The 22,260-nt window shown below is 45.6% G+C and overlaps 1 protein-coding gene across 3 annotated transcripts in view; it reads left to right on the forward strand.

Moving 5' to 3' along the window:
• The window catches only part of Grin2b (glutamate ionotropic receptor NMDA type subunit 2B), a 457,560-nt gene extending 435,810 nt beyond the window's left edge, over nucleotides 1-21,750 (forward strand). For all 3 annotated transcript variants that reach the window (XM_075982484.1, XM_075982485.1, XM_075982486.1), the window contains exon 14: nucleotides 1,379-21,750. In XM_075982484.1, coding sequence (XP_075838599.1) covers nucleotides 1,379-3,232 — 1,854 coding nt within the window. In that variant the 3' untranslated portion in view covers nucleotides 3,233-21,750. The remainder of the gene's footprint in view (nucleotides 1-1,378) is intronic.
• The last annotated feature ends 510 nt before the right edge of the window (nucleotides 21,751-22,260 follow it).

Consider the following 22,260-nt stretch of genomic DNA (forward strand, 5'->3'; position numbering starts at 1 on the left):
TCCCGTAGTGTTTTAGTGGCAGGGAACAATTTCTCCATTTCCTCTCCAGCTGTCAGGTAATGCAGGCCATTCAATCACATAAGAGCAGGAGAAAGGAAATTGTGGGACTCTAGGTCCCTGGGCCTTGGGTTCCTCTGTGTAACCCTTCCCAGAAGCCACAGAGGCAACGGAAACAAAAAGAAATCTCACCCGTGGCCCTCTGACATGAACACTGCCTTCACAGAGGAGGACACTTAACACGTCCCCCTGTCCACTGTCAAGGGGTCAGAAGTGAGAAGCAGAAAGGGGGCAGAATGTTCCCCCCCAGGAAGATCTAGTGTCTCGTAGAGTCTGACACTTCTCCACCTAACTACCATCTTCCTTCTGACCTTTCCTGCTCTCAGCCCTGCCCATTCAGACGAGATTCCTTCCCAAATTATCATTCTCAAATAAAAAGGTGCAGTTCAAAGTCACTTCCCTTGCCATCTGCCTCCCATGGTGCCACATGAGAGGTCAGCAGTAGGGTGACCTGATTCTCTACTTGGGGAGACCGGTGCCAGGAAAGAAACCCATCTTTTCTCATGGATTCTGTCCTTCAGTACCCTGAACAAATAACTCTATGCCAGGTATTCTTCCTCAATACTCATTTGAGAAACATTAATTGATTATGATAATACTTAATATAAGAAGAAAACGGAGCTAAAAAGTGGATAGATGCGAGACCTCAGCAAGGGAGCCATTTATTCCTAGAGAGCTCTTGCTATTCGTTCCAGTTCTTCACTCCCACAGTGTAGGCCACAGCAGTAGAAAATCCTCCTTTGATCCCAGGGCTTTCTAATTCTCTGTGCGACTCAGCTCATGCTTCGCTACAGAACAGCATTGTCCCCTGGTTATTCGCTGACCAAAATTCTAAAAGCCGCTCAAAATCAGTCAGAGCTAGAAACAGGAGGCCATTGTGAGCGACATCAGCCAGGAGTGGCCAACCAGAGCAAAAGGGACCCAGAACCTGTGGTGAGAGACCCTGCTCATACTTTTGCCACATGTTTATAGCATGGATTCTTTTATAAATTGTGAAAATCTGAGTATAGGGAGGAAAATCAAGATAGGTCATGTTTGGAGCTGAAGCACAATTGCCATGTTGTCTGTTTGCTCAAGTCCCTTGGTATGGGCATCCCCCTCTCTGATGGCCAGATTACTCACCTCATAATAGAAATTTGCTAAATTCAAGGAACTACATTGGCCAAGCTCTGAGTCACATGTCCTGTGAGCATAGTTCACTGATTGCCTCGTGCTTCCCCTATCTTGTCTTGCCTCATTAGACCATTAGTGGTCGCGCGCTGCAGTCTGTGTTGTGTTTCCGTTTCCCTGAACTCAATGCCACCATCCTGTATCCCCTCAGGGTATCTACAGCTGCATCCATGGAGTAGCTATCGAGGAGCGCCAGTCTGTGATGAACTCCCCCACCGCTACCATGAACAACACACACTCCAACATCCTGCGCTTGCTCCGCACAGCCAAGAACATGGCCAACCTGTCTGGAGTAAACGGCTCCCCTCAGAGTGCCCTGGACTTCATCCGCCGCGAGTCCTCCGTCTATGACATCTCTGAGCACCGCCGCAGCTTCACCCATTCGGATTGTAAGTCTTACAACAACCCGCCCTGTGAAGAAAACCTGTTCAGCGACTACATAAGTGAGGTAGAGAGGACATTTGGCAACTTGCAGCTGAAGGACAGCAACGTGTACCAGGACCACTATCACCATCACCACCGGCCACACAGCATCGGCAGCACCAGCTCCATTGACGGGCTCTACGACTGTGACAACCCACCTTTCACTACCCAACCCAGGTCAATCAGCAAGAAACCCCTGGACATCGGCCTGCCCTCCTCCAAACACAGCCAGCTCAGTGACCTGTACGGCAAGTTCTCCTTCAAGAGCGACCGCTACAGTGGCCATGATGACTTGATTCGATCAGATGTCTCAGACATCTCCACCCACACTGTCACCTATGGGAACATCGAGGGCAACGCAGCTAAGAGGCGGAAGCAGCAGTACAAGGACAGTCTGAAGAAGCGGCCGGCCTCGGCCAAGTCGAGGAGGGAGTTTGATGAAATCGAGCTGGCCTATCGTCGCCGCCCACCCCGCTCCCCAGACCACAAGCGCTACTTCAGGGACAAAGAAGGGCTCCGAGACTTCTACCTGGACCAGTTCCGAACAAAGGAGAACTCGCCTCACTGGGAGCATGTGGACTTGACCGACATTTACAAAGAACGTAGTGACGACTTCAAGCGAGATTCGGTCAGTGGAGGTGGGCCCTGTACCAACAGGTCTCACCTCAAACATGGAACAGGCGATAAACATGGCGTGGTAGGTGGGGTGCCGGCTCCTTGGGAGAAGAATCTGACCAATGTAGATTGGGAGGAGCGGTCTGGGGGCAACTTCTGCCGCAGCTGTCCCTCCAAGCTGCACAACTATTCCTCTACGGTGGCAGGGCAGAACTCGGGCCGGCAGGCCTGCATCAGGTGTGAGGCCTGCAAGAAGGCTGGGAATCTGTATGACATCAGCGAGGACAACTCCTTGCAGGAACTGGACCAGCCGGCTGCCCCTGTGGCTGTGACATCTAATGCCTCTTCCACCAAGTACCCTCAAAGCCCGACCAATTCCAAGGCCCAGAAGAAGAACCGAAACAAGCTACGCCGGCAGCACTCCTATGACACCTTCGTGGACCTGCAGAAGGAGGAGGCCGCCTTGGCCCCACGCAGCGTGAGCCTGAAAGACAAGGGCCGATTCATGGATGGCAGCCCCTACGCCCACATGTTTGAGATGCCAGCTGGTGAGAGTTCCTTTGCCAACAACAAGTCCTCAGTGCCCACTGCCGGACACCACCACAACAACCCTGGCAGCGGCTACATGCTCAGCAAGTCGCTCTACCCTGACCGGGTCACGCAAAACCCTTTCATCCCCACTTTTGGGGATGACCAGTGCTTGCTTCACGGCAGCAAATCCTACTTCTTCAGGCAGCCCACGGTGGCAGGGGCATCGAAAACAAGGCCGGACTTCCGGGCCCTTGTCACCAATAAGCCAGTGGTGTCGGCCCTTCATGGGGCTGTGCCTGGTCGTTTCCAGAAGGACATTTGTATAGGGAACCAGTCCAACCCCTGTGTGCCTAACAACAAAAACCCCAGGGCTTTCAATGGCTCCAGCAATGGACATGTTTATGAGAAACTTTCTAGTATTGAGTCTGATGTCTGAGTGAGGGAAGAGAGAGAGGTTAAGGTGGGTACGGGAGGGGTAGGGCTGTGGGCCGCGTGGTGCGCATGTCCTGGAAAGAGTCAGAGGTGAACTTGGCTCCCATTCACTTTTTCTTGTTCTTTAAATTTCTCTATGGGATCCTGGAGTTCTGGTTCCTACCGAAGGCAGCCCTCGTGGCCGGCCCCATTTCTCCTCCCTCCGCAGGTCTCTTCTCCCCGCATCTGTCCACCACCCCTATAGCCATGAGAGGATAGAACCGGCCTCAGCGTGGGAGGATGGAGAGGAGAGGAGAGGAGACAGGAAGTGATTGCTGCCTGTGGGCTTCTTCCTAGTGCGGAAGTGCTCTGAGCCCTGAGAGGGAGGCTTTCCTGAAACTGCTCTTTTTTCGGGCGAGGAAGTGAAGGCAACCTAAGGAAGACCCTTTGGCCTCCCGCTCATAAGAGAGAAGGGGCTTTTTGCCAAATTCTTGCTGTGTGGTTGGTGGTTGCCTAGGGACCCTGTAAGCAGCAGAGGGCAGGAAGTGATTCTGTGCTTATATATAAGCCAAATAAAAAGTTTGCCTCGGCCCCATAAAACTGCAGTGGCGAAGCAAGGGGGAAGGCCATTGGCAGACAAGGGATTCCTGAGCAAATTGGGATGTTCACTGTAATAGTGCCCTATGGTTCACTGGAGGCAAGAGTAGAGAATTCTGTGTCCATGTACACCTGTACCGCATGCGGTCAGCTGCCTCTAGGTAAAGAGGGGGGAACCTTGGATCACTTGCCTTCTTCCACAGGCTTAAGGAATGTGCTTGTTTTGGCTTATATATAAACCAATGCCATAGGTTACCAGGATTTGGGCTAGCTTTCCCTTTTACTTTCTTCAGAGAGGATAGAGGTTCTTGACAAAGAAGATTCTCTACTGTAGGAAAAAAATGACAAGAGAAAGGGAAAGGGACCGAGACAACCTTACAGACTAGTATGTCAGTGTTGTCTATAGCTTAGGCAGAGAATTTGCCAGTAAGGCATAAGGGAAACAGAAGCAGCCATGAATCTTTTATCCAATCTCAGAGCAAAAGGTTCTAGAAAACTCTTTTAGGCATTTAGCTCTTTGACTGGCTAATGTTTGAGGAAGGACTCTCCACAGAAGGTTCTGAAGAAGAGAATCATTTACAGTAGGGTAAGTGAGAGAGGGGGATGTTTTCAATGCTTTGATCCCTTCTTACTTAACCTAGAGCTGAAAGGGTAGACAAATCTCTCCAAAGCAGGCGATGAGTGACAGGGGACAGACAGAAGAGAAACGAGCTTGTCCTCCAGGGCACAGCTCTGGAAGCCAGAGAGAGCAAAAGAGATTTGGAATATGACTTGAACTAACATGAACACTCCTGAAAGAACCTTTCCTCTTCCGCAATCCCCAGTTCCCTCTGATTGTAACACTCAACAGTAAGCGTGTGTGCGTGCGTGCATGCATGAGTGTGTGCACGTGCGTGTTATGTGTGTACGTGTGTGTGTGTGTGTGTGTGTGTGTGTGTAAAACTCCAGGTCCGGGAATGGGGGTACTGGCAGGAGTGATGCCCCCTCGCTTGAAGTTGGAAATTGAAGAAGGGAAATGAATATTTGTGTCCCTGCCTGTCCTGAAACTTGGGGTAGGGGTGTTCTATGGGTCAGTTCCACTGTCCTGCTGTCCCCTCACACAGGGTGGCATCCAAAGAGCCTGGGTTTGTTTGGAAGCATGACTGCAGAATCGCCTTGTCGCACACAGGACACATAAACCAGAAAGGTGCTCACCTTCCTCTGGAACGAAGCCGCCATGTCTCTTCACGTCACACCCTCCAGGGCTGCTCTTTGCCTTCCTGGTTGCCCTGCCTCACGACCCTCCCTCATCTTCCATCCACGACTGCTGTCTCCCACCTTCCTCCTTGATTTTTACCTCAGTATCTTTCATTTAAAAGCCAACCGAAGGCCTTGTTTTCTTTCTAAGATGAACGTGGGGGCAAGGGGCTGAACCTCTCAACAGTTTGGAGAGAGGAGCATGGAGTGCTTTACTTTAGGTTCCAGGAAAGACTCTGAGAGAGGTCAGAGGGCGTGAGGCAACTCCCGGAGGAAGGAGAAGGGCCATAGAAACATTGCTTCGCTCTGGCTCTGTCCAAGGGCCAGGGGTTCACCCCTCACTCTTCCTCTTACCTCACCCCTTTAAAACTGAAAAAAGAAAAAAAAAGCAAACCAACTAACCTAGCGAACAGCAATCTAGAAAACAGGGGGCTCTGATGGTCTCCACGGGCCACAGAAATCAAGATGGTGTTTATTTCATATGTAAATATTTTGTTTTCTAATTAATTTTGTATAGATAAAGTGGTCTCCTGTGAGTATTCAGGGTGTTGAGCTGGAGGGAGTGGGGTGGGGATGGGAATGAGGGGGGAATTATTTTGTTATGGGTTTTCATTTTCTGTTGGGAGGAATTGTTTGTTATATCCTTTGCTTCGGAGTGTCTGGGAAAAGTTCATGGGAACAGAAGCCACAATGGTGAACAAGCCAGGGGAAAGTCATTTCTGTCCATGCCCTGCCTCCTAAACCTGTCTTCCTGCTGGTTTGTGAGAAGTGATCGTGCACTTTTGGCCTGAGTTTTGCAGGGTCCAAACCAGCATTAAGCAAAACTTGGTCTGACTCTTGTCTTCTAGGGAGACCAGGAAATTATGACTCTGTCAAAGACAAACTGGTGGCATCCGATTTTTCCTCGTCAGTTCCTGGGCTTGCAAAGGTTCCCCAAAGGGCTTGAAAAAGAAATGAGGTCTACTTACCTCCCATTCTTGGAGTGACTGAGAGGTTTCTGGAAGCCGGATTCTGAGAAATCTCACAGCAGCCTTCTCTGATTTTTAACCATCATCCTACCAGTCTGACATGTCATGCTCTAGTACCTGACCATCCCAACCCCCATCTGTGTGCACCTATAGAAAGGACCACTTCAGGCACACCCAAGAAATGTCCACTCTTCCTCTTTCAGCATCATATGGCTTCAGGCTGTACAAGGACAGCAATGGATACAGGGGTCTTACAGATTTACATGCCTTTCTAGGAACGTCACTCAATCCCCTCAAAACTCATTAGCCTAGTAAAGTAATAGCTAAAATTAGTTTCAGAGGTGGTAAAGAGGTCATGTGAGAGACAGTACCAATGGTGACTTTATAGTTGCCTTGTTCTCGTTACTGCCATCAGGAGGGTGCTATTTGGTTCGATTTAGGTGTCGCAAATCTGATTCAATATTAACCAGACAAATACAATCTCTTTCATTGGGTTGTTGGCTTTGTGAAAGATAGCAGCTTCTCTCTCTCTCTCCCTCTCTCATTTCTAAATTGATATGCCCAGCATACTGCCCTTCCCCCCTACTCCCCCCTCATTAGAGGCTGCCAGTGAGATAATTTAACTGTCCTAAACCCCTGATTTGGCCTCAGTTGATTTCTGCAACTGGATTCTTGAATTGGGACCAAAGTAATATATTCATGGCCTGCTCTAAAAAGAATAAGGAAATGAAGTCTGTCAAGTTTTCTTTGTGAAATTCCCCAGTAGCAAGTCAGTTGGATACATAAGGAAGAATTCAGCAGCTGTTCCCATCTCCATCCCTGATGGATACGAACCAAGACCCAATCCATCCAAAACTGTGAGGTTCTGCAGAGCCCCGAGGAGCATCTTGTGTTCCGTGGTGTCCTTCAGAATCCATGCTTTCTCTCACAAGTGCTCTCTCCCATTGTGAAAGTGGGTTGATGGATGCAGTCCCACATCACTCCTTCTAGTGGCGATGCTGACACTCCAGCATGCCCAGTGACCTCAACAATCTGATCCTTGAATTTGCCTGAGCGAAGATGTGCACACCCTTTCAGAGTGCCGCATGTACAGTGGACCTTGTTACTCCCGAGATGTCACTGTCTATTCTCAGCCAGAGCTTGGGAAGCACCCTCGGTGTGTCTTCCCTGGGACTGGCCACAGCCATTTTGTGATTGGGGACAAAAAATCCCAGATGATCCCATTAAATGTTGGTGGTGTCAGCAGTGCCCAAACGCATGTGTAAAATAGGAGTCCTCTATACAGTGACGTGACTATCACTTGCCCAGTCTTCCATGGCCACCAGGAATTGCCCCAGGAAGAATTCTCTGCAGAGTGCTGGTCACCTGCACCTCTCATTTGAGAGCTAGGGTTTCTTTTGTTCTTTCTTTCTTTCTTTCTTTCTTTCTTTCTTTCTTTCTTTCTTCCTTTCTTTCTTATTAGTTCAAGATGTAGGGAAAGATTAATGTTTGGGCAAAAGCCTTTGGGAAAGTTATTCCTAAGCTCACTTTTTTTTCTTTAAATCACCATCTCTGAAAAGGCCCCGTCCTTGCTTGGCACCCTGTGTGTGTCTGTTTTGGTGTGCTAGGAATGACTCAGGTGTGTGCATAAGTGATGTAATGGCAGTTTACTGGTGAATGTGTTCGGTGTTTCTGGGCATTGTGGCCATACTATATGTTCCCAAAGCCATATAGAAAATGTGCGATCTTGGGGCTGCTGAAACAGTATGGCATTGCTGCCTTTGCTTTCTTCACCTTCTTGCTGCCTAAGGATTCTTTAGGGGCAAGAAGCACCCGGAGGAGGTCAGTCATACTGGGGTAGCTCTGGCCTTACCAATGGCAGATGACCCGTGGCTCGCTTCCAAGATCCTGAAAGAGCCTGCCAACTGTTGACTTCCCAGGCAGATTTACTCCATTAAGGCTGAGCTGTTCGTCTGCTATTGAAATCGAAGCATTCCCAGGAAGAGTGACACACTAAGCCATATTAGGGATTTGTACATTTAAACACCTAATCTACATTAGGATTTTCATTCCTTTTTCTGGGAATAAGCTACCGTAAGCCAGCAAGAGAAAGCAACGGGTGCATCACTAAGCAACAGAGCAGGGTGAGGGGATAACGGGTCCAGAAAAGAAGTCATTTAAGCCATGCTTTATCTCTACCTGTTTAGTTAGGGCCCATGGGGACCCTGCATTAGGAGTTCTACCTGGGATCTATTTTCAGCACACAGTCAAGTGCACAGTTTGGAGATAGCTACATCCTACACCACATAGGGCAGGTGAGAATTGTGACCCGAGAACAGAAGACAGTCGCCTTTCCTCAAATGCAAGATATCGAGTTGAGAGCTACAAGGAAAAATGTTCAATCGCATTTAGTATACAATCTATTAGTATATTATAAAAATCACGCATTATTTCTTCTCTGCTCTAGATCAAATAATCTGGCAGTTAACTAATTTGCCTGAATTCTAAACATTCCTAGTTCCCTTCCCAATATTCTCTGTGAAGGAACCAGTTGACCCTCAGGTATTGTTTCACCTGTGGACCTACGATATGGTTGGGTCAATGTTAAAATGCTCGTTTGTCATTCTGAGAGCTTGGAATATTGATCTAGGTGTAGAATTCCACCTAGTGTGGGGAGGTCACCATCTGTAAGGTCCCAAGCTGGATGAACACATCCTACCATCACCCCAGTATCACCGCACAGGTCCCTGCGGGTTCCATGGCTTGGTACGGAAACTATCTACTCCCACAACAAAGCCGCTGCCAAAGCCTTGATCCAAAGGCAGTGCTTTTTCCCATGCCTTGAAGAGATTGGTGAAGTTCCAGTTCTCTAGGTAGTATAGAAGTGAGGAGAAAGAGCTTTGCTCAGAGAGTATTGAGTGGTCCTAGCAATGCCGGCAATGGGTGGAAAATATTGGGAATCTGGTGCGTTTCTCTGCCACAGCGTCCTTGTTCAGTGATGTCAGAGCTAATCCTTGTGAGTGGCTGGTGATGTCCATATCTTGCATCTGCTGGTGTGACTGGGGCTGGTGGTGCTACTGGGGACTGAGAGTAGGCAGTAGAGTGGACGGCAGAGCTGCTCACAGCCTTGGGATGCTGGTTTATACCATCTGTCTTGGCGAAAGTGAAAGGGCCCTTGGTGCAAGGATCCCGTTACAATGAAGAAGCACAATTCTAAGCTCATCACAAAACCATAATTTTAAAGCTATGACTTCCAACTTGAACTCTGTTTATCAATTAATCATTACTTTAAGCTTGTGATTTAAAGAGTGGTTCAAAAAAAATAAAGTAAGAAGCTCTACATAAATATGTTAGTTCAACTAAACCAACTTCTGTTGAGCATTTACTATGTCCTTGAGCTAATGCTGAGAAATATAGAAAAGATTTTTAAATGGAGTATGTTATACTTGTATAGCATATGCATATGCATATGTATAAAATATTTAAATGTGTATAAAATAGGTGTGCATAAATTTCTGTGATTTGACATGCAGGTTTAATATGTTCTGGTTTCAGGGTTTGAGTCAAAGGTATCCATTAAGTTACTGAAGAATACCACAGGCATCCAAATCTCCACATCATAGTTGAGCCTGGTCACTTCTGGGATTATCACACATTCTAAGCTAATGCTCAGAGAGACCTCTCGGGTCACAACCGTGCATTTTCCTCACTCATCTTTGCCAGCATCACAGCCGAGTACTCTTTGTCTTGTACACCAAACTCCCCTTTGCGATCTTTTGGGGTCCTCTCCAGACAACAGGACTTCTCCCTGCGGCACCTTCCCTCCCTTCCGCAAAGCTGACCGCGTTCATCTCAAAACACAATCTGGCAGCCATCTGTAAGGACAAATCTTTCCATTCAGTTAGACCCTTGAATCCCCGTCTATCTCTGTTTATCTGTGCTCTCCCAGCCTTCTTTTTTCACATGCACACCCAATGTTTATAGCTCTGCAATGAGTCTGTAATTCACTACTCACCTACAAACTCTAACAGCAATGTTTCAATGAGCATCTTGCTACAACCCAACAGTGTTTTCCTTTTCCCTGCTATTCACTCTTAGGTGTTACCCTTTGGGAAGTGCTGTGTTCTGATTTGCATCTTAGCTCTCAGGTCCCCTATGACCTCCCTGGCTTCTGCTTTTGCTCAGCCTTGACTTGGTCTGATTCTCCATGTTAACTTTTCATGATCTTTCCGACTTCCACGGTAACTCTGGCTCTGAGTGAAGCCAGACCCTCTTAGACCCTAATTTTCTCTTCAGCGTAATGCACATATTTCCCATCACCTCGCTTCAGATTGACACAGATACCCAGATCTACACCTACAAATCAGCATAGTGATGAGCAGGTTCTCCTGGCTTAGTGGTTCCATTGGTCACCTGTCTCCACACTAAAGTTTTGCCAGGAATTTTGCCTCTTTCGTGACCCTGATTTTGCAAGTATAATCATTTGGAAAACCTATTGATTCTCACTCAAATGTTTTCCCGCCTCCCTTTCCTTCTAGGCCCTTCCCTCCCTCAGTGACTATTTCAGTGTTTTATAGCATTGTCCCAAGAATCATGTTTTGGTCTACTCTCACCAGTTTGTGCATCCTGACCATACTTATTTCATCGTCCTTAACTCCGGACGACAAGCCTTTAATGAGCTCCTCTTGACCTGGTTTTCCAGCAGGCAGCACCTTAGTTTGTGTGCTCTTTGTGACGGGACAGTTCAATTACATAGATCTCCCTTAACATTCCTTAGTCATCTAGATTTACTTGGATCTCTTTTCCCCAAATGTCTTGCTCCCAACTCTTACCTCCCAGCTGTCTTGCATAATCCACTCCCTCTCTACAAGTCTTCAAAGACAATAACACAGCAACAGCATCTGTTTCCTCTCACAATCTGTGCAGAAAAACAGAGACATATTATGAATGTCCATGACATTTTAATTTTCTCTCCTGGGTGGCAACCATCAGAGACCAGCTTCATAATTGTTTGAGTGTACATATTGTCTTCCCTGCTAGATTCTAACCAGGTCATGGCTGAGTGTTCTGAGTATGCCCTTGTCTTAATGATGTTTCTTTTCTCACCCTTTCTGATGCTTTATAACATTGAGTTATCGAACACAACACCTCCTGACATATAGCTCAAGTAAAAATACATCAAAATTTCAATGACTTGTTTCAGGGAGAGTTTTAGTGTCTCAACTCCTCTTTTCTCTGTAACTGTGGTTGGACTCATTGCCCTAGAGGAGACAGTATCACTTCTGGCCTGATGCCCTTCTTGTTCTCTATTCCTTATGCAGTCTTCACTTTTTCCCTTGATTCCTTAGATCTACTTAACAAATCTCACCTATTTGTTCTGGTTAGTGATTATCTCTATCTCTGGAGAAAGTCTTGGGGCTGGTCCTGTCCTCTTACCTAACCTGCTCTGGTACCAGCTAATGCTCTCTTCCTTTCTCCTGGCCAGCCTCCTCTATAAATCTAATGATGGCATTGGTCATGAATTATTCTCCTTTGAGAAGCATCTTCTGCCACCGAGTGCTAATTTAAAGCATACTGTAGTGAACCCAACTCGAATAAGTTACAGGCAGGCAGTGACAACCCTGCTTTTCAAAACAGCAGGCAGAGTTCATTCTTCATCAAGACAGGAAGGGGTAGAGAGATTATTATTGGCAAGCTGGAGTGAAACTTGTGGCAATTTAGGAAGTATCTAGTAAAAACTAAAATGTTAAGTCTAAAGGGATAGGGTTTTTTTTTTCAGTTTTAATAGTTGTAGATAGTATTGATCCTAGGAATGGGGATAATTAACATTGGAGAACAAAGTCCATCTCATGATATTAAGAGACGCTTGTTTTAAGCCATGAAACAGACTGGCGCTGGCTAATGGGTGTGTGGAGAGGCAGCTGTTCTCTCAAAGAAGGCATCCAGGAACTTCTGTTGGACCAATGAATGGACCAACATTACAGGCAGTTTTACATGATTATTTTATATCTTATTCTATCTGTGTTTTAATTTACCAGTACCTGTAAAGGATGATAAAGTCAAAGAGTAAGAGGCCCATAATAGGACTTCCCTTCACGTCACAAGTAGAGCTGGGGACCTGTTGGTCCTGGCTTTTAGGGTCCCTTCAGGAAGTAGAGAACTCCCAAAGGACCTTACTTGAGGCTGATAGCTTCCCACAGTCCCATTCCTTTGACCACAGACAATTTGCAAAAACTCACCCTAACATTGGAGAATGATTTCCAGGCGTCTTCCAGATGAGGAGAGAATTGTCCTTGGTTGTAACCTGAGAGACAGAAGCAAGGCCAAGTAAAAATGAGGGACATTACAAGGAATTTTCCAAGGGCCCATTCCAAAGTGTCTGGGGACTTTAGGCTGTTTGATTACATGCTAGAAATGCCAGGGGAGGTGTCCAGAAAGAACGCTGACCCTGAGGTAAGGAAGCTGGACCCAGTCTCATCTTTGAGGTCCTAAACGCTTACGGGACGTCTCATCACACGTCATCCCTGAGTCAGCATCCTAGTCATTTGGATGACACCCAGAGAGCTGTTGATCGCCAACCACTCTGGGCACAGAGGGCACAGCTTGTCCTACCAGCCTAGCTGTAGAATGGTAACCTTTATGAGCCCGCCTCCCCTTTGCAGGAGGAGGCTCTCAGTGCTAGCATCTGACGGACTGGAACTGCAGGCAACATGGTTCACAGGGACGTGAAAGTGTGCAGGGCCCTGCTTCCTTCAGATAATGATATGACTTGTTTCCCAAAGGCATTCTTTCTTCTTTAAAAACAAAGCAAGCAAGCAAACAAACAAACACAAGCTATGCCTTCCTGAAGCCTCCACATAGTCTACGTAGCTGCCATTGCCACATTTTAATTGTAATTATTTAATTAATTATTATCAATCACTATTCTCTTTTGAAGTCAGGGCTATGTTAACGTTGCTCTAAGAAGCATTGGCAAGCAAGAGACTTTGTTACTTTGTTGTCTTGGTCTGAGTTGTATTTCCAGTCTTACGAATCAGCGCCATGTTCTTCACACGGTTGCTTGTAATTCAACGACCCCTTTACCATTACAATTCTCCCATTTGTGTGTCTACCCACCACCTCGCAAACACAAACACATGCACATATGCACATGCACACACATACATACCCAATATTAGGATGAGAAGTTTAGATACATACAGAACATTCATGTAGACATGATATTTAATTTTTCTAAATAGGACCTTTACCAGTACAGTTCTACTAACATCCCCCACCCTGTACAGAGATGGCCAAGATGTACATAACTTAGCATCTTGGACAAGAGGAGAAAAATCATTTTGTTACAGACTTTGAGAATCTTTGGCATTTTAAATGACCAGGGAAATGAGTTCAGTTTTGTCTTGGTAACAGACAAAAAAAAAAATGTATCACCAAGACAGGTGAAGGGCCAACCCTTCAGCAGTCTTAGTTAATGCACAGAGAAGGTCCAGGGCACTCGCAGTTTCTAGGAAGATGCCACTTGACTTTTTGGAGAAGGATGATGTTTGTGAAATCACCAGCAACTCACTTGGATCTTCACCATATTTGGCTTCTGGCATATTCTAAGTAAACCAAACAAATCAGCATGTGGATATGGGATAATTTACCGTCAGCTCTCCAGACGGCTTCCTTGATGGGGACTTGTGGTGAGTTTTAGTTGGACTGAAGCCCAGAAGCACTGGGAGAGTCAAAGTTTCTATTATAAACTGTCTGCACTTTGTACCCCAGGCTATCTCAGAAAATCATGCTATGTGAGCTGCTCTCCAAGTTGTTGATACCTAACAGTGGAGAAAAGTCATGAAATCCAGGCAACTGGGTTAACCAAATCATTTGCACAAAATTCATCTTCCCAGATCCCCACTCTACCCATCTCCCATAATGCGTCAGTCTGCAGAAACCAATCAAACGGTGGAACAAAGCAGGAATCTGCAAAACAGAGATAGAAAAGTTTCTGTGATGAAGGAAATTTGAAGAGCAAATCAAGATGTTTGAATGTTGTGAGGTAAGACATGTCACCTTACATGTGCCATGTAACTTTTATTATTCAAAATTTTTATATAATGTGTGAGAAGCCCAGATCTCTCTGACTGATACCCAAGGAAGGGGGCCTTTTAAGAGTGTATGTGAGGCAGTCATGAAATGCTTAAAGTGTCAGTAGTTTGGGCCAGCCCACAGGGAAGGCAACTTAAAGACGGAATTCTTTACATTCTTTTCCCAGGTACTTGTATCTAATATAGCCTGGTCCTAATGTTAAGGCATGAATCAGTTCCAGAAACATTACAAAGAATAATAGTACAACTCACAGATGCAATGAACTTCTGACAAAAGACCCAGTGTCCTCTAGAACCCAAATAAATAATGATTATCTGCCTAAATCCTGGAGGTTGGGGAACAATGGCATCTGCAGAGAATGGTTGTGAGATTTGATTTTGCCCCCAAGATTATAATGGTGACTTGTCCAGCAACCGTAGCTGACAGACTTCTGCAGCTACTTTCTCATACAACCTATCTGATGAATGGAACCAAGTTTGGGAAATAAAACCCACCTTTTCAAGAGGCTAGCTAGCATCTTTAATTTATATCTCAAGAGGTTTTGCTCCTTATACAGGACAGTGTATACCACAAGTGGTGAAATACTCTACCTTAATGTAAGCCTGAACCAACTTAATGAGTCCTTCCTGTCCCAGGGAGAATGCAGCAAAGTGGGGAGCATCACTTTTGCCGTGAAGGCATCCCAAGAACCTGGTTCAAAAACCTGGTGTGGAGAAAGGAGGAAATTACTCATTCCCATGCATGCGGGGAGGAATTGAGACCAGTGAGTGAATGCTCCTCAAACTGAAAGTTTAGAATCAAGTTGGTGACAAATAGCATTTCTCTCCCACTCTTGTGACTCCTGATAGCTGGCATAAGATCATGTTGGTACATGTAGAAAGCTGAGAAAGAGGGCAGCCTATTCCACCTTGGTGCCATGATGACTTCATCTTTCTTATGATTTTCATTACCTATGTCATGATGCTCCTTAGTAACATAACAGGGCCAAGACCTGGTGGGTGTTGGAGCATCAGATCCCCCTGAGATGACCCTTCCTTCTCTGGTGCTATGCTCAGATTCATCGTGGGGCAGAATGGAAAGAAGATTCATAGGATCCTAAAGGCATGGGTAGAAAATTACTTAATTGAAACCACATAGCTCTTGTGTTTAATATTAAATATTAAAATGGAAATGAAAAAGGCAACCCTCCAGCACAACTGCCTACAGTACAGATTGGGAAAGCATTATGGGAAAAGGTTTAAAAAGCAAGTCAAACTAAAAGTATATACAGAATCAGGGTAGCTTCCTATTCTGAGGGCATTACAGCTGGCGTGGATGCTTCCTATGCATAGACAGAATTAGGGAGAAGTCTATGTTGGAGCCTGGGACTCTCTCCTTGGAGCAGTGTCCACATAAACCTAGACCCCTTGCGCCTGACCTTAAGGATAGACTGCAATTGCTCTCATAGTGTAGATTGAGTTCTTCCTAAGCCAGGCTTGCCCCCCTGATCGTTGAGCCCTGGAATAACTCATAACCTTTCCCTGGTCTCTTGGCCTTGGTCACTTCTATTAAAGAACAATCCTTAAAGCCTGTTTGGGTAGGCCTGTGGGATGAAGCCAACCTGGGTCAAGGTGGGAAATGGCCAATGAGATTCAACCCTGAGAAGAGAAGCCTCGCAGGAGCACGTACTTACCCACTAACCTCTAATCTAGTCGGAAAGTCAGAGAGCTTTTGTGGATGTGCGGTTCTTTCTTTCAATGAAACAAGGCAGAGCGTTCATATTCTCTCCATCCGCTGCTGGTTCTCTGGGATGCTAAATCTGCTTCCCTCCCCAGCAAGAGAAATCAGACCAAGAACAAAAGCCCACCCTTCTCAGACAGCTGTGACAGTCTTCTTTCTGCATGTCTTGGCTTCTTTTCTCTCTTTCTGTCACATGATGAGGAAATCTTCAGGGCCATCTCCCACCATACAAACCAGCAAAGTACGATACAGAAATTCGCAAAGAATGAGTATTATTAGCATATTTCATTTAATCCCAGTGGTCTTTGGGGAATTGCATTCTGTTTGTAATCCATCTCTCCTCTGAGACCCTTTCCTCTCCTAGAAGTCATGCTAACAATAGGAATTTCACTGCTTCACCGTTGACAAAAGGAATGAGAGCTGTGTTAGGAAACTGACCCAAATTATTTATTTTTATAGCCACTGAAAAGTAGGTTTTATATTAACAACTCTTCCAGTTCTTCCCATAGAAATCCTTCTTGACCTCTCTGTCTCTTGCCGTATATCCCGATTCGACTTCTTGATTTGGGTTCCCTCTCTACCATGTTCTCCTGTTATAAAAGAATGTGCCCCTTCTAATAGATTCTTATTTAAACAGGTTGCTCAGAAGAAGATCTGAGAATTAATTTCTCATTGGTTTTCTTGTTCTTCTTTAATTTGGAAAGGAGTTAGAAAAAAAATAGTAAGCAAGAAAGCAAGCACGGCCTTGTTTTCAGAGGCTTCAACTCAAGGTCAAGTGCCAGGAAAGTGAGTGTCCCCAAGTGAGAGCCGAGGATCTGCTGAAGGAAGGGACATGCTGCAGAATATTAAGCAGCCACTGAGCAGGTACACATGGGCTTTGGTCAAGATGATGTCTGCGTACAGGGAGGCTTTAATCTCTCACTCTAGCTCTCCTCCCCACATCCCTCTTTTTCTCCATCATTTCAAGGCACAAGATCCATGCTTGGAGAATGTTTTCGTTTGAACACACCGATGGTGTCGCACTCTTCCTGGCTCTCCTGTTCCTTAGGAACAGAGAAAACCAGTGCCTCTAAATCTCCCAGCCAATGAGTTGTTGCTTGTCAGTTCTGAATTGTTCATAGTACATGCTATTAAAATGAGAGAAAACTCGAGTGGGAAATAGATTCAGTGGCAAGAAGCCCAGCGCATTGTTCTGAAATAATGTTCTTCACCAAGCTAAGCCAAATTCCAGGAGTAAAAGAAAGGGGTTTAGAGCACAGGAGAGGATAATGTTTAAATAGTTCATAATGTTCAAGATGCTCTGATTATTCTCCCTAAAACTGTTGTCCATCACCCCCACGAGCTCTCATGGAAGGAGAAGCCTGCTGCCACTGATTGCTCAGAGACAGCTGGATTCACTTTAGAAACAGATACAGGCTTTCTTGCAGGAAGCTACTGGCCTCAGCTCGTCAAGAACTCATCTCCAGACCTTAGGGCAGCTCCTCACTGACCATCTCCATTCTCCAGTCTAGAACGTTCTGAACAGAAGAGCTTCATGCTCATTGTGATGGCAGTTACTCAATTTGGGAAGCCAAAGGGTACAGAGGAGAGTAGAATATATCAAGAGAATGGAGTTAGTGTAAGCTTTGTTATTTCTTCATCTTCTTCAATTTCGGCATGGCTTGACATCACAAAGTTAGGTCACCTTTGAGAGAGAAAAATCTCTTAAATAAAATTATATCTTCCCATCCTGGTGGAAACACCGAGTTTTCTAATCTGATTATTGTTTACTCCAGGAATGAAATTGGTAGATTCAATTACAAACAGGCATTTTGAAGATTGCTTTAATCCTGATTCTTACACATATTACCATGGAATTTACCGGCTCAGACATGATCCTTTAAGCTGTAAAACCTCATTAAAGGGAAATAGATCATGTGTTATGAACCAACGTGGTTAAAAGCATGAAGTAAGGCTCCCAAAATTCAGTCCATCAATTCCTCTATAGCAGAAGGAAGTTGTGAGCCCAGGAGAATAGGTGACTGAGGAGGAACAATGGGGGAAAGGAACAATGGGCACAGAGAAATGGTCAACAAGGCTTGGGGTCATTTTTTTATTATTAAAAATAATAATAAACCCAAAGTCAATTCTCAGATCCAAAATGAGCTCCACATTTGCCAATTCAATGTTCGCCTATATAACAAATATCCAGGGTCTAAAGATTATTTATGTTCTTTGAAGAGGGATCGTGGTGACTTTTTTCTGTTTTATTTTACTTTTTAATTGGAATTGCATTTGGAAAACATTTGTCTGCAGTTCTTGGGTATGTTTATTCTTGCAAGGTTGTTTATTGGATGGAAAACCTGTGCCAGGGCAGTCTAGGTGCTGGGAGTCAGTGCCTCACACGGCAGGTTCATGTGTCACTGAGAGACTGAGAGGAAATTTTCATACGCTATAGTAACTTTAAGATTGATATATATGTATACTATATATGTATATATATGTATGTATACATTAGCTTTATTGATGCTCGCCAAACACCTAGGTGAAAAGCAGGTTAGGTAACTAGGTATCTGAGTTTGAAGTTGAGGGCCCAGGGAGGAATATTTTTTTTTAATAGCCCATCTTGCGATGACCAGAATGATCCAGTAGAGAAAGGAAGTTGATGGGGCTTGGAAAGAGAAGCTGGTGGCAGGAGCGATGCCAACGATGAGTCGGAGGGCATGGAATCTGACACACAAACAGGAGGATCCATGTAGCAGCTGCTGCTGCTTTATAATAGAGGGACCGAGGTGTTGGGCATAGATGCAAGTAGGTAGCCAGAGCTGGGACTATGTCTGTGTTGATGGAGATTATTCAGTGAAAAACCAAAAGAGCTCACCAGCTAAGAGTGGTCGTAACTCAAGACTGCTTCAGTGATCGAGCCAGGCAGAGGAGAAGAGCTGGTTGTCTCTGTTGTATGTCCTGCTGGATTTGATCACTCTATCTGGTTTTATGTGGAGGAGAGTTGAAATGGTCCGGAAGCGACTGTGAGGAACAACTGAGCCGCTTCTAGGCTGGTGCCGTGACAAACGTGTGACTGGAACGCGTGCCACTCAGTAGGGCTGTTGGAATCTCAAGGATGACAGGACAGTGACAGAAATCGCGAAGGAATGAGAGTTAACGAGAGATGGAAGATGCGCTGCTGCAGTAGGAGGCGGGCTTTCTCTTCTAAGATGGAAGTGAGAGCGGCTCTCCTGAGCCTGGTTTACCCGTAGTTAGGGCTGGTGCTGGGAGTCCTTGTCAGCCAGCAGTGACAAGGCCTGGCAGCAGCATGTGGCACTCTGCTGGTTCATCAGTACCAATTTTATGATTTTTTAAAAAATACTGCAAGGTCCCCGGCGGCAGTGGGCTCTGGGAGCAGCCAGTCCCAGACAGAGACGGCTGCTGGCGGTGGCTGGTCCCGGACAGGGAGACAGAGACATGGAAACAGAGACATGGATAGATACGACATGTAGAGTGAGGTTGAATATTTATTCAGGGGGGTTATGGAGGGGAAAGGGAGAAGCGTGGACAGAGAGAGAGAAAGAAGAGGAGAAAGAGACAAAGAAGGGGGGAAGCAGAGTGAGGGAAGCGCTTAAGTCAAGAGGGGCACGGTGAGAGTCAAGATGGAGCGCAGGGGTTGGCTTGCCTCTTAAAGAGAGGAAAACCATAACACACCCACCCCACCTCTTCACTTCCACTACCAAATTCGACTTTTGTTTACTTATTTGCTTGGAGACAAAGTTCAGTCCTCCTGCCTCAGCCTCCTGAGTACGGGGAATGCAGGCATCTACATCCCGTCCTGGTTTGGCTCTGTATGGTTTCTTAGGTGTCATTAGCTGCGCCCCTGGATGGAAACAGCATTGCAACTCTTACCTCCCGATGACCTAATTCACCATAAATCTTGCCCTTTCTGCTTTAAATGCTTCCAACTAAGTTGCTCTCCCTGGGGAAATTCGGAATTCTTTGTTCTTATTTATCTTACCCTTTGTTCGTCTTTTGAAAGAAATCTAGAAGAACAGCAAACAGCTTTGCTTCCGTCCAATCCTAGCAAATGACAACAGTTTCCCCTGACTGAGCGTTTTACCCAGCACTTTCTTTTATAAGAGAGAACAATGGGCCAGGAGCATCAGGAAATGATTGGGCATCTTTAACCACTTCAGAGGGAGGAACGTTTTGGATGATTAAGATGGGGTTAGAGAAGAAAGGTTTAGAGGGGCTGCATAGGGGAAAGGGAGGGGGGATACACTGGGAAAATATTAAAAAATTGACCAAAGGCGGTGGCAGGGCTTGGGGGTGGGGTAGGGGAGGGGGACCCACTGCGTACCATCTGGCGAGGTAGCAAGCATAAACAGGACCCTGCCTTCAGCACAACATTCCACCTATCTGACACCAATGATAGACTGCTCTGATTTCATTTCCTGGGCCTATAGGAAATCAGAATTTGAGGAGACAGTGGGCATTTCTGCTGAGCTAGTTCTCCTGACCCTACAGAATCTTGAGCAGCGGGCAGGTGAGATTGTAACTGCTGTGGCCAATTCAGTTTCCCTTTCCACCAGAAACACTCACCCTCCAGCTCTGGCTTATCCTCCCTGCCGTTCCTCTCAGAGATTAGCTGCTATTCACCCAGGCTCATCTAATGCCTGTCTTCAGTTCTGCGTCAGAAGAGCATTACAGCCAACTCAAGGGCTTAGTCCATGCTGTCTGCACCAGTGCTCCCTAGAACTCCTGTAGCAAAGGCTACAGGGGGTGTGTCCTGACTGCTCTAATTCCTGCCCAGCAGGAACCCAGCCATTCAGAAGTCAAAGGGACACATCATGGCTTCCATCTACCCAAGTCCCCTGCTTCTGATCATCACACCAACATTAATGGGTATGACTATGTAAGAATCTGTGGGAAATGGCGAGAGAGGTGAAAGAAAGGAGACAGGATCCTAAGTGGGAGGTTTGTGACCCAAGGGCCACCCCAGCATTCATACCTTAGAGTAGCCGTGACACTTGCAGAAACTTGTCCAGGGAGCTAGTTGGAATGTTAGCATGGGGCCAGAGAAGATACAGGCGAGGGCAATGAACTCTTCTTACCTGTAGGGGAAAAATCTCTTCTCATCCAGTGCTCTAACAGTGTTGTAAGTACACGTAGCCACAATGACAGAAGCATGTCCGTGTGTGCCTGTGGGTGTGCGTGGGAGTCTGAGTGGGAGTGTGAAGGGGTGAAACACTGGACGCTTGCACAGCGGCTTGGGCTGCAGTCACAGAACCACACCTCTCCCAGAGTCATTCTGGCTGGGGTAAGGGTCTTAGCTTCCCTGGTTTGGTGTCCCCTGCGCAGGGAGAGCCCTCAGGCTTGCCTGGACTCAGTGAGGCCAGATCCCACATTCCTCCCCTGGGCCAGCTCTCCTTCCTCTTGACTCTCAGATCCCCAATCCCATTCACTTCCAAGTTCTTTTAGGTTGTTTGTTTTGTTTTTGTTTTCTGTAAATATCGATTTCTTACTTTGGACATGCAGGGATCAATTGAGATTCTGGAGTGGGGGGAGGGGCGGATGACTGGGTCTTTTAATTTTTTTTTTTCTTTCTCTCTTGGATTTTGGTGTTTGAACTTGAAAAAAATACTTACAAGTATATATATAAGCAAATGACTTACCTTTAACAAGCAAAATAAGTTGATTTCATTCTTTTGTTTTATCTTGTTTCTCATTGGGGTAGGGTGGGGGTGGGGGGTCTTTTGGGTGGAGGGCTTTTTTGTGAGCTGTATAGATTTCCAGTTTGGACTTGTTCAAATGATGCAGGAACAAAAATTAAAATGAATTAAAAAAAAGACAACATAAAAACAAGAAAAACCTTTGTGATGTATAAAAGCTGTACATAGTCAAAGATCCTTTCTCTTTTCTAATGGCAAATTATTTCTGTCACTTTATATTCAAAAAATAAAGAAACCTACCACAAATTATCAGGGTAAAAAAATTCAGTATCAGTGCTTTTTCTTGGACTTTGTGTTTTCTTTACAGTGGTTTAGAAAGCCGCATTAAATATCTTTCTTGGGGGAAAGCCTTTCCCTGCGGGGTTTCTGTCAGTGTTCCCCTGCACTATGAATCTGCCCACTGATGCTAAGATCTCTAGGTTATGAGTTAGATGAGTTTAAATAATCATGGTACAAAACCAATCTTTTTAGCTTCCTAAAGGTTCTTTATTTCATCACTGTCAACCACATTTTGTTTTCTTTGCAATATGAAAACAAGATACATCCAAAAGTAGACAAAAATGGCACAATGAACCTGCAGGTAACATACAGCTCCTATGATCATTGAGTTATGATAATGTTTATTGAGTTTTTAATCATACCTCTACTCCAAGGCCTATGAGGTGGCTCAGCTGGTAAAAATAGTTACTGTTAAGTCTGAAGATCTGAATTCATTCTGGGGACCTACATGGCAGAAGGAGAAAAGGGACTCCTGCAAATTA

Source organism: Microtus pennsylvanicus, chromosome 8, assembly GCF_037038515.1.
Source record: "Microtus pennsylvanicus isolate mMicPen1 chromosome 8, mMicPen1.hap1, whole genome shotgun sequence".
Lineage (NCBI taxonomy): Eukaryota > Metazoa > Chordata > Mammalia > Rodentia > Cricetidae > Microtus > Microtus pennsylvanicus.